The following is a 12,942-nucleotide window of genomic DNA, read 5'->3' on the forward strand; positions in this document are numbered from 1 at the left end:
TATTTTTCATATAAAAATCAATTTTCTGTCCATTAATGGCTGAAAAACAGTGCTGCACTGGAAATGATTATGGTAACGTGTACACCATTGTGTAATATTTAAACCAAGCATATGAGTATAATCTGTTGCTGCTAATACCAGAGTAGTTAATATGTCTAAGATTATCTCTTTCCAGTCTTCCCCATTGAATAATTTTTGCTTTTTAATTTTGGCGGGTGCTTTTTTTGGTGGTGTTTGTTTTTTTTAAAATTGAGATTCAGCATAGAATAGGCCCATCCAGCACTTCAAGGTGTGCTACCCAGCAACCCTATCCTAATCCAGGGATAATTTACAATGACCAATTAATTTACCAACTGGTGTGTCTTCGGATTGTAGGAGAAAACCCACGCAGTCATGCGGAAAGTATACAAACTCTTTACAGACTGTTGGGAATTGAACCTGGGCTGCTGCTACCGTAAAATGTTGTGTTAAATATTAAGCTACTGTGCTGAATCAATGTTGTGGGCTATATTCCTTGTCAGAAATGGGAGGAGAACAAGCCATTATCTCTTTGAAACTGCTCTACAGTTTAGATCATGACATCTTCCTCAAAGCCATTTTTTTCCCCCAGTACTATCACTTAGGTCCTTGATTCATAAAGCACAGTAAATTAATAATTTCTGCTTAAATGAACCTCTACAATTCACTACCTGTTGTGAACAAGTTTCTGCCCATCTGTTCTGAATGTCCTGCTCTTTATTGTGAGGCTCTGACCCCAACTCCAAGGCCATTCAAAGAAAAACATCTGTGTTAATAAGACTTCTGCTCATTCTTTTAAACTCCAGAGTATACAAATCTGGTGCATTTGATCTTGCCTTCAGTGAATCTTTTAATGCACTCACATGACAATATATTCATTTTTAAGTATGGTATCCAAAACTAAGTTCTTCAATTCTACCAAGATGGGTTCAACAGATTGGAGAAGTATGAATAAAGTAAAAGAGAAAAGTAAGGGTGGAGTGAAGAAAAGTCAAGTGCATTAAGAGACAAAGATTACTAGATTTTAAGGACACAGTGAGTGTAAGGGCACTTTACCTGAATGCCTGTAGTATTCGTAACAAGGTATGATTTAGTGGCCATTACAGAAACATTGCAGAGTGGAGAGGATTGAGAATTAAATACCAATAATAACTGGTAATATGGACAGATCAACAGGAAGGTAGTGGAGGTGGGCTATCCCTCTTAATTAAGGATGAGATCCAGGTGATGGTGAGAGACTGTCTAAGGTGCAGAACGTTGAATCCACCTGGGTAGAGATTAGAAATAGTAAAGGGGGGAAAAACACTGGTGAGAGTTGTCTATTGGCCACCAAATAATAATATTACAGTAAACTGAGAAATATCTGAGACATGTAAGATTGGAACAGCAGTTATCATGGGGGACTTTAACTTGCACATAGTTTGGGTGAATCAAGTTGGTTGAGGCTGTCTTGAGGAAGACTTCATGGAATGCATCCATGATGACATTCTTGAACAGCATGTTACTGAACCTACAAGGGAACATGCTGCCTTGGATCTGGTCCTGTGCAATAAGACAGGTAAAATTAGCAATCTTGTAGTTAGGTATTCTCTTGGAAAGAGTGATTACAGTATGATTGAGTCTTTCATACAAATGGAGGGTGCAGTAGTTTGATCTAAAACCAGTGTATTATGCCTAACCATGGGAGGCTATAACAGGATGAGGGAGGAGTTGGATAGGGTAGACTGGGAACACATGTAATATGGTAGGACGATTGAGGAACATTGAAAGACTTTCAAAGAGATTTTTCATTGTGCTCAACAAAAGTATATTCCAGTTAAAAGCAAGGACAGTAAGGGTGTGAAGAGCCAGCCATGGATAACTAGGGAAATAAAAGAAGTTATCAAACTAAAAGTGTACAAAGTCGCCAAGAGTAGTGGGAAACTGGAAGATTGGAAAAGCTTTGAAAAGCACAAAGAACCACTAACCAAGCAATAATGAAAGAGAAGATAGATTATGAAAATAAACTAGCACAGATATAAAAACAGATAAAGCAGAAAAGGGTGGTCAAACTGGACATAGGTTCCTTGAGGACGAGATGGAAGAATTGATACTGAGTATTGAGGAAATGGCCAAGGCTTTTGACTATTTTGTGTCAGTCTTCATAGTGGAGGACATGTCTAACACGCTGAAGAGAGATATTATGGATACAGTGGGAGGTGAGGACCATGGTACAATAGCTATCTATAAAGAGGTGGTGCTGAGCAAACTTGTGGGCCTAAAGATAGTCCTGATGGAATGCGTCCCAGGGCACTGAAAGAAATGGTTGAGGTTTGGTTGATAATTTACCAAAGTTCTCTGGACTCAGGGCAGGTCCTGGCAGATTGGAAGAAGGCAAATGTCACACCACTGTTCAAAATAGGAAGCAGGCAAAAGGCAAGTAACTAAAGGCCAGTTAGTTTAACATCTGTGGGGAAAATGCTTGAAGCTATCATTAAGAAATGGCAAAGCTTCTGGAAGAAATGGATCTACCATCAGATGCAGCACGGATTCAGCAAAAGCTGATCTTGTTTGACAAACTGACTGGAGTTCTTTGAGGATGTAATGAGTGCAGTGGTTAGAGGGAAACAGATGGACGTTACTTACTTGAATTTCCAGAAGGTGTTTGATAAGGTGCCATTTAAAAGTCTTGTCCATAAGATAAGGATGTATAGAGTTTGGAATGATGTATTTGCATGGATAGAGGATTGGTTAAACAATAGAAAGCAGAGAGTTGGGAGACACGGATGTTCCCTTGGTTGACAATCAGTGGTGAGTGGTGTGCCCCAGGGGTCGGTGCTGGGCCCACAACTGTTCACAATGTACATTAATGATCTGGAAGCAGGGACTGAGTGTTAAGTTTGATGAAAGCACTAAATTGAGTGAAAAAGCAAATTGTGCAGAGGATATGGAGTGCTTGCAGAGAGATGAGGTGAGTTGGTGAGGGCCTGGCAGATGAAGTAAAATGGTAGATGCAAGGTCATCCACTTTGGAAGGAAAAATGGAAGATCAGATTTAAGTGGCAAAATATTGCAGCGTACTGCTGTGCAGAAGGACTGAGGAGTGCTTGTACATGAATTGCAAAAGGTTGGATAGCAGGTGCAGCAGGCTGTCAAGTAGGCAAATAGAATATTGACCTCCATTACTAGAGAGGTTGAATTTAAGAGCAGGGAGGTTATGCTGCAACAGTGTAGGGTACTGGTAAGGCCACACCTGGAGTACTATGTGCAGTTCTGGTCTCCTTATTTGAGGAAGGATATACTGGTTTTGGAGGTGGTGATGAGGAGGTTCCCCAGGATGATTCCAGAGATGAGGGGGTTTGACTATGAGAAGTAATTGGGACTTGTACTGGGACTGTACTCAGTGAAATTCAGAAGGAAGAGAGGAGATCTTATAGAAACATATAAAATTATGAAAGTGATAGATAAGATAGAGGCAGGAAAGTTGTTTCCACTGGTTGGTGAGACTAGAACTAGGGGACGTAGTCTCAAGATTCAAGGGAATAAATTTAGGACAGAAGAGGAGGAACTGCTTTTCCCAAAAAGTGGTGAATCTGTGAAATTCTCTGCCCAATGAAGCAGTGAGGCTACTTCAAATATATTTAAAACAAGGTTGGATAGATTTGTGCATAGGGGAATTAAGGGTTATGGGGGGGAAAGGCAGATAGGTGGAAATGAGTCCACGGCCAGATCAGCCATAATCTTATTGAATGGCAGAGCAGGCTCAAAGGGCCAGATGGTCTACCCCTGCTCCTATTTCTTATGTTCTTATAATTGTAAGATATCATTGCTCCTGTGCTCAGCTCCCTTTGGGGTAAAAGGTGAAAGCACTGCTTCCCTTTCTTATTGCATGCTGTAACTGTGTAGTGAGTTTCAAACGCTTGAGTATGCAGGAATCTAAATCCCTGGAGCATGGATGTTACCAGTTTCCAGAATCTAGTAGGAAATGGGCTGTTTTGGATAAACTATTGGTCGAATTTTCAGTAGTTACATTGCTAACAGACCTTTCACTCTTGCTGTCACTAAGGTTGGGTAACTCAATCTGGGCTTGCATTTTAAGGTGGAGCTTTTAGAAATATTTGGTTGTGAGTATTAAGTTATGCAGTTGAAAAGTAGATGAAAATTTCAAAGTGTTTGCTGCTTCTAGTCATTCTTTAAATCCATGGAATGGGATATTTTAAAATTTGAACAATTCTCTTTTTCCCTTCACCCAATTACTTTTCAAAGATTCAAAGTATGTATACAGAATACAACTCTGAGATCCATCTTCTTGTAGGCAGCCACAAAGCAAAGAAACACCATGGGGGACTTTGAAGTTCATATTACATGTGTTCTTAAATTTATTTTTTGCTGATTTTTGAGCAAGAAAACATCAAGCATAATACATGCCAAAAAAAATAGATTTTGCAAAAAGCAAGCAAACAACACATGGAATATCAAACCAGTAGTATTCAGTTTAGTTCAGTTCCACACCTCTAGCCAGTGTAAGCCGCAGAGCAATTCTTTACCAGAGCATACCAGTCCAAACCGATCAAACCACTCAAAACAGTGCTTCTGTGCAAAGGGATCTGGGGGTCCTGGTGCAGGAAACACGAAAAGTTAGTATGCAAGTGCAGCAGGTGGTCAAGAAGGCCAATGGAATGCTGGCTTTTATTGCTAGGGGGATGGAGTACAAGAACAGGGAGGTCTTACTGCAGTTGTACCGGGTATTGGTGAGACCACACCTGGAGTACTGCGTGCAGTTCTGGTGTCCATATTTAAGAAAGGACATACTGGCTCTCGAGGCAGTGCAGAGAAGGTTCACTAGGTTAATTCCGGGGATGGGTGGGTTGATGTATGATGAGAGGTTGAGTTGATTGGGACTCTACTCATTGGAGTTCCGAAGAATGAGAGGCGATCTTATTGAAACATATAAGATTGTGAAGGGGCTTGATCGGGTGGATGCGGGGAGAATGTTCCCAATGATGGGTGAAACTAGGACTAGGGGGCATAATCTTAAAATAAGGGGATGCCGTTCCAGGACTGAGATGCGGAGAAATTTCTTCACTCAGAGGGTAGTGGGGCTGTGGAATTTACTGCCCCAGAGAGCTGTGGAAGCTACTACACTCAATAAATTCAAAACAGAGATAGACATTTTCCTGGATAAAAATGGCATTAGGGGATACGGTGAGTGAGCAGGTAAGTGGACACGAGGCTAGGTTTAGATCAGCCATGTGATCTCCTGGACCAGTTTTCGATAGCCTGGATGGGTCAGAGAGGAATTTTCCAGATTTTTTCTCCTCAATTGGCAACTCGGTTTTTTCCCCCCGGGTGATCACATGGGTTTGGGCGGGATGAATAATAAAATAAAATGGGCGGCATGGTGCCCTGTTGGTTGGCATTGTTGCCTTGTGGGATTCGGTGAAAACTAGAGTTAAGATTGGATCAGCCATGATCTTGTTGAATGGCGGAGCAGGCTTGAGGGGCCGATTGGCCTACTCCTGCTCCTATCTCTTATGTTCTTATGTAACAGCAAAAAAATTGAAGAACACATACAGTGTGAACCTCAAAGGGACCAAAATGAGTCCACAGCCTCGCCAATCAATTCTGGCAACTTGGATCTCAAGACTTGCCTCCAACAACAGCTGGTGAGAGGGAGAGGACGACCTGTCAAACACAGGCAGACAGTGTCGAACACCCTCCTGTCCTCCGCTCTTGTTTCCATTGACTCCAGCTTTGCTCGACTGCTTAATTGGAGAGAAACAAGAGTCGATTGTGGGTTTGTTCCCCGTTACCAGGCCTCCAGACCGCACACTTCACTCCAAACCTCACTGAACTCCCTCAGAGACAGCAAAGCCCCAGGTCCAGCCTTTATTTAAAATTCAGATTCACATCTATCAAGTTCTTCTATGCAATTTTAGTCCTTGCATCTATTACCATCCATACTTCTGCAGCCTGAGCCTGCCACTCTTCAGTATTTACCATTCCTAGTATGGAGACCAACAATAAGCAGATTCAATCAGCTATTTATATTTTGTCAGATTTGCCATCACCATAATATTTTTGGATCCTGCTGTTATCTGTTAGGGGAGGAAATTGCTAAGAGGTCTGTCCTGTTTTATAATGAAAATTTGCTAAATCTTAATGGTCAATGCATATCATTCCAATGCTAATTTAGCTGCAGTAATTGTGCAGACTAATACAGTTGCTGTTGCCTCAAAGGGATTAGTTCTGGACTTCAGTTAGACCTATATTAAATGAAACACAAGCAAGGTCAATCTATACACTGCATTATTGTTCTCTCATATTAGACTATTTTTTGATGCTGCTGCAACAAAATATTGCTGGCTGTCATTAAAACTATGTAGCTGATGTGCAGCTATGTTGTCTTTTTTAATATAATGTGCTCCATTTGACAATATTTTAATGTCTTGTCCAGGAAAACCTGATAGCCCGGTCTTTGCTTTTCCGCTTCTCCTAAGACAGGATACCTATTTTGAGATGCTCTTCATGCAGTCATATATTTGGAGTTTTGAATGTATTAAGTGTGGCTACAAATATGATGAGAGGCAAGTATATCTTATAGACTAAAATTTAACTTGTTGGTAGCAAATATTTGTGCTGTATTACAGTATTAGAATATGGATAGCTAGTAAAATCATTCTGCCAATTCCTATAAAACATTATTCCTTCACTGTTTTTATTCTCGAGATTTGTGCGTGAATATTGGAAATTCAATTATTTTTGAGTGTACAATACTTCATATTACCTTCAAAATATAAGGTGTAATTTATGTAAAGTATTGATTTCTGTAAGATTAATGAAACAATTATGTGAATAATAACTAAGTGGATCCAAAGTAATGTGACTATTTTGTATTGCATCAGTCATTTGAATTAACCTGTAGGGCTATATCAATTGCTTTTGAAATAATGCTTCTAAATTTTATTGCGTTTGATTGTTTCTTGGATAAACCAGGTTGGACACAACACCTTCGGAATAACATGATGGAACATAGCATCAAATATCTGGCTTTGTTTCCACTATCATTTTGTTTCTATTGGAATGATAACTTTTAATCTTTCATAAGATGGAAAGCAACTGATTCCAGTTCCCACTTGAGAACTCTAATTAGTAATTTGTATTGCAATAAGATGTCTTTTAAAATGTACATACCCTTGGCAGTAACCTCTTACAACCGGTAGAGAGAAGGCACTTTTACTGAATAAAAGTTTTTTTTATATGTATTGTTAATGGAAGGTTTTTCTTTTTAGGTGTACAAAAACCTTGACGACATTTACAAAAGCAGATTCAGATTGGCATCCTCTGAATGCTGTTCATAAATCACCCTGCAATAAGTGTCAAGATCAAGATCAAAGGAGGAAAATGCTTATAGAACGGTAGGTATGTTGTTCATAGAGTTAATCATTACAGTTCATGTTAGGAACTAATTGCAACTACTTTTCCTCCTAGGATTTCCTCAATATACATGCTACATTTTGTGGATGGCCTACCACATACAGATTTGGATGCCTACAGATTTGACTTTCAAGGCAGTTTGTACAGAATCTGCACCATTATTCAGTATTTACAGACTATGAAGCACTTTATCACTTGGATTCGGAATCCTGATGGTATGAATTGTGTTTTCTGGCTTGGCTTCAATGTTTCAAAGTACTGTTTCCTTGGAATGTAGTGATGTTGGTCATTGCTTTGAAATTATCACACTAACAAGTGGGTATAAATATTTGGAATTTGCAAAAAAAAGACTTAATTGTAGCAACAACTTTGTAGGTAGCAAGCCTTTATTCTTAATAGCGCCTCCTCAAAGAAAAACAAATATGCAAAATCTTGTTGTAGACCGGTCTAGAAAATTGAGCTTTTTAATTAAAGTTGCTCCCATATCACGGATATGGGATAGTGGAAACAAGGAGACAGAAGAATAAAGGTAAAAGAAATGCCGTGTTTTGAAAAGGAATTGATCGGAGATGAATTTTATAGGCTATAAGATGATGTAGGATTTTTCTTAAGCAAAAATCTCAAACTCAGGAGGAACTCAGGCCACATCTGTAAATCTCTTGTGTTCAGGATTTTTCTTGGCTTCTCTTTGGATGATTGGAGAGCACATTTTACTAGATTAGATAGAATATTTTGTAGAATAAATTTGTCATTTTGACAGATAGGGTTCTGATTAGGTTTGATTTAATTTCATTAAATCGGACTTGAATTCAGAAGTTCAAATATGAAGACTCAGACTGTGTCACCTTGGGAAAATATTTTTTTAAAAAGATGAACAAAAGAAACGATTGAATCTGCAACGGATGTATTGAAAAGGAATTTAGTAGCAGCCATATACCAACTATCTGAAAAATGGAAAAAATGGTGTAAATGGATAGTGGTATTTCTATATGTAGAAAATAGTACTTATGAATGGATGATGTGATTCGAGTGTACATGACAGTTGAATTAATATTAGGATCAATATAATTGCTCTTTTAATCTATTTAAATGGACTTGGCTATAGAGACCATCATTGCAAACCTTACAGCTTGGTAAAAGATCAAAATGATAGAGACTGATCAGGTCAAGTAAGTTCATCACATACTTGGTAGGTGCAATTTAATGTAGCTGAGCGTAAAGCAATGCATTTTGTGTGATGTCTAATGGAAAAAGTGGCACATAAGTACACTCAAGTTGCTGCATGTTTATGGACATGATAGAGTTAAGAAGGTATGATATATTACGTTTTGTTAATGGGGGTATTCAATAGCAAAACAGTCAAATCATGCTGAACCTTCAAAAATTACTGCTTTAATATTGTGTTCAATTCATGGGAGCACACTTCAGAAAAGGGCACAGAATTTTTACAAGGTTGTTAGGAATGAGATTGTTTATAGAGTAAATTCATTGAATTAAAGCTAAATTATAAGCAAATTTGTTAGAGCAAGGATGGAGAATTTACTCGGACAGATATCAGTAACCATATATCCCAGGGTATTGAAAGAAACAGCAGATGTTATAGTTGAGGCTTTGATGATAATTCACCAAAATTCTCTGGACTCTGGGCAGGTCCTGGTATATTGGAAAAAGGCGAACTTTGTGCTACTGTTCAAAAAAGGATGCAAGCTAAAGGCAGGTAACAATAGGCCAGTTAGTTTAACATCTGTAGTTGGGAAAATGCTTAAGTTATCATTAAAGAAGAAATAGCAAGACATCCGGAAAGAAATGGATCCATCATGCAGACGCAGCATGGATTCAGCAAAGGCTGGTCCTGTTTGACAAACTTACTGGAGTTCTTTGAGGATGTAACGAGTGCAATGGATAAAGGGAGACAGATGGACGTTATTTACTTAGATTTCCAGAAGGCGTTTGATAAGGTGCCACATAAAAGACTTGCCCATAAGATAAGAATGCAGAGAGCTGGGATACATGGGTGTTACTCTGGTTGGTTATCAGTGGTGAGCAGTGTGCCGCAGGGGTCGGTGCTGGGCCTGCAACTGTTCACGATATACATTAATGATCTGGAATAGAGACTGAGTGTAGTGTATGTAAGTTTGCTGATGACTCTAAATTGAGTGGAAAAGCAAATTGTGTAGAGGATATGGAGAGCCTGCAGAGAGATATAGATAAGTGAGTGGGCAAGGGTCTGGTAGATGGATTACAGTGTTGGTAAATGCAAGGTCATCCACTTTGGAAGGGAAAATGGAAGATCAGATTACTATTTAAATGGTAAAAGATTGCAGCATGTTGCTGTGCAGAAGGATTTGGGAGTGCTTGTGCGTGAATCACAAAAGGTTGGTTTGCAGGTACAGCAGGCTATCAAGAAGGGAAATGGAATGTTGGCCTCATTGCTAGAGGATTGAATTTAAGAGCAGGGAGGTTATGCTGCAACTGTATAGGGTACTGGTGAAGTTGCATCTGGAGTACTGCGTGCTATTCTGGTCTCCTTACTTGAAGAATGTACTAGCTTGGAGGCGGTGCAAAGGAGGTTCACCAGGTTGATACCAGAGATGAGGTGATTAGACTATGAGGAGAGATTGAGTCGCCTGGGACTGTACTTGCTGCAATTCAGAAGGAACAGGGGAGATCTTATAGAGACATAGAAAATTATGAAAGGGATAGATATGACAGAAGCAGGAAAGCTGTTCCCACTGGTTGGTGAGACTAGAACTAGGGGACATAACCTGAAAATCGGGGAGTAAATTAGGACGGAGATGCGGAACTGCTTTTCCCCAGAGAATTTTCTGCTCAATGAAGCAGTGGAAGCTACCTCAGTAAATATATTTAAGACAAGGTTGGATAGTTTATTGCATAGTAGTGGTTATGGAGAAAAGGCAGGTAGGTGGCGATGAGTCCATGATCTTATTGAATGGCGGGGCAGGCTCGACGGGCTAGATGGCCTACTCTTGCTCCTATTTCTTACGTTCTTATAAAATGTGTAAATGAACTAGAATGCAAATTGAGAACTTCCCTCATAGAAGCTCATTAAGATCAGAAACATTCTAATTAAATTGGTGGAAATGAATTCCAAGGGAACTTTTTAAAGGCAACTGGATATGTACTTGAAGGCAAATGATTAGGGTAGAAATGGAGAAATGGTGTGGAATTTGAACTGGTTAGCTCTTTCAGAACCAGCAAGAGATGAATAACTGATCTATTTGCTTTGCAGCTACATGGCTCTGTGACTGTATGAATGCAATGACTGAATCCCAGTTTTACCCAAGCACTACAACAACCATTTTAATTTATATTAATTTGCATAACCATGTTAGGTTTTATTAGGATGTGGCTAATGTGGTGGTCTATCGATTTGTTCTAATGTGATTATTAGATTTGCATATCGAAAGTAAACGATGCCATTAAATGAGATGTTAGATTTCCATCTAAGTTTTCTTTCAATTATACATTTGGGGCTGCTATACATTCTGAGAGAAAGCTTGTATTAATGATTGAACTGGAATGTTTGAATGTCGGGTTATCATTTGATATGTTGGATCTTTGACATATCTTTGCTGTTCCACGTGGACTTGACTGTTCATTTTGTAATTATGCAGTCAATTTCCTCAACAGAAAAGACCTATTCCTCAGCCTTTACCAACAATTAACTCAGAATTTCTAAAATTATTTTTCCTTTTGGTAGTTATAAATTAATTCTTCATTAACTCCTCATCTTCCCCTTTTATTAAAAGCCTAAAAATCTCACCAATGTCATCTTTATTTTCTGGAAATGATTTTGGTGTAGCTTCTCAAATATCAAAAATATATATGCTGTTTCCATTAGTTAAAAGCTGAAAAATACTGGACAATGTAACAAGCTGGACAGCATTTATGCAGAAAGGAACTGTTAATGTTACAAGTTGATTACCTTCCCATGTGAAGTATCAATTCATTCATCAGAACTAAGCAAAATTATGAAGCTAACAATGTTTTTGATTGCAGATGAAGGGGAAATGTGGGAGGGTGAAGATTTAATTACACAAGCTGTCATAGTGCAGTCTGAGTGGATGGTGAAGATTTGTTTTCTGAAGATGTCTGAAGGAATGTATTGTAAATGAAAGGATGTGAATGAAAATGGATGAGGGAATAAAAATATGTCCAAACTATGTGGTACTGAACACTGCACATTGTGAAAAATGTCAGCATGTCTGTCAGCAACTGGAGAGAGAGAAATACAATTGTTAGGTCCTCCCAATTAGTGTCCTTCCAGTAGCAGCAATTCAGTTCAGCATACTATATTAAGTGTATGGTGTGGCTTACTCTGGAGAAAGTAAATGCAAATTGAGTGATCACTTTGCAGAGCAGCTTTGTTCAGTCATCAAGGATAGCATCAAGTATCCAGTTGTTGGTAAATAATTTTCCAGCCCACTCACATTCTAACCTGTCTTGCTATTCATTATGCTGGGTTTCACTGGAATAGCAGTACATCTTCCAACTTGTTCATGATAGTTTTTGGGGTTTCACACTGCATTGAACAATTTCAGGTTTAAAAAAAAATCTTCCAGAATGCAAAGACTGCCAGTGCAGGAATCTGGGGTTGGTGGGGAAGAGTGCTGTTAGAACCCAGTCACTCAACAGCATCTGTGAAGGTAAAAGGTGTATGTTGCCATTTTGAGTTGAGACCCTGCATCAGGACTGAGGGATAAGGAAAGGTACAGGGGTTAAGTGGGACAGAGGCTGGAAAATGATGTGTAACCATGTGAGGGAGTGATGAAGGAGACGTGGGAAATGGAAGAAATGTGTCTGTGGGCTCCATTAGCTACTTCAAGGAAAGAGGATGGTTTAGTGGCCTTAGAGCTGAAGGCCTCCATTGAGAAAAAGGATGTGATCTTTGAAAAAGGGGGGTGTCGTTGAGATAGCTGTGGGAGTCAGGATAATTGAAGATGCTAGTGTCTCCAGAGATGGAGACTAAGAGATCGAGAAAAAAGATGTCAGTGATAGTTCAGGTGCATTTGAGGGCAGGATAGAAGTTGGTAGCAAAGGTGTTGCATTTGCTTTGTGCTAGTGTAGGGGGTGACAGCAATGCAGTCATTAATGCAGCAGAACAATCTGGTTGGGAGAGGGGTGAGATGTAGGTAGTGGTGCCAGATAAGCTTGGATCTTGAGAGGATGTTTCCTATGGTTGGTGGATCTAGGACCAGAAGTCACAGCCTCAGAATAGAGGGATGTCCATTTAGAACAGAGATTAGGAATTTCTTCAGCCAGAGGGTGGTGAATCTGGAGTCTGAGTCATTGAGTATATTTAAAGCAGAAGTTCTTTGTCAGGGCACAATGGTTACGGGGCAAAGTGTAGAGAATGGGGTTGAGAACAATAATAAATCAGCCACGGTGGAATGGTGGAGCAGACTCAATGGGACAAATGGCCCAATTCTCTTGTTTTATGGTCTTGTGGGTTATTCCACGTGGCTAACATAAAGACCAGTATAGCTAA

At 39.4% G+C, this 12,942-nt stretch overlaps 1 protein-coding gene across 2 annotated transcripts in view; it reads left to right on the top strand.

The window, feature by feature from the left end:
- Positions 1-12,942, top strand: part of uspl1 (ubiquitin specific peptidase like 1) — a 33,748-nt gene that overhangs the window by 14,793 nt on the left and 6,013 nt on the right. For both annotated transcript variants that reach the window (XM_073043843.1, XM_073043842.1), the window contains 3 exons: positions 6,454-6,583; positions 7,289-7,414; positions 7,488-7,648. In XM_073043843.1, coding sequence (XP_072899944.1) covers positions 6,454-6,583; positions 7,289-7,414; positions 7,488-7,648 — 417 coding nt within the window. The remainder of the gene's footprint in view (positions 1-6,453; positions 6,584-7,288; positions 7,415-7,487; positions 7,649-12,942) is intronic.

This window comes from Hemitrygon akajei, chromosome 4 (genome assembly GCF_048418815.1).
Source record: "Hemitrygon akajei chromosome 4, sHemAka1.3, whole genome shotgun sequence".
Classification (NCBI taxonomy): domain Eukaryota; kingdom Metazoa; phylum Chordata; class Chondrichthyes; order Myliobatiformes; family Dasyatidae; genus Hemitrygon; species Hemitrygon akajei.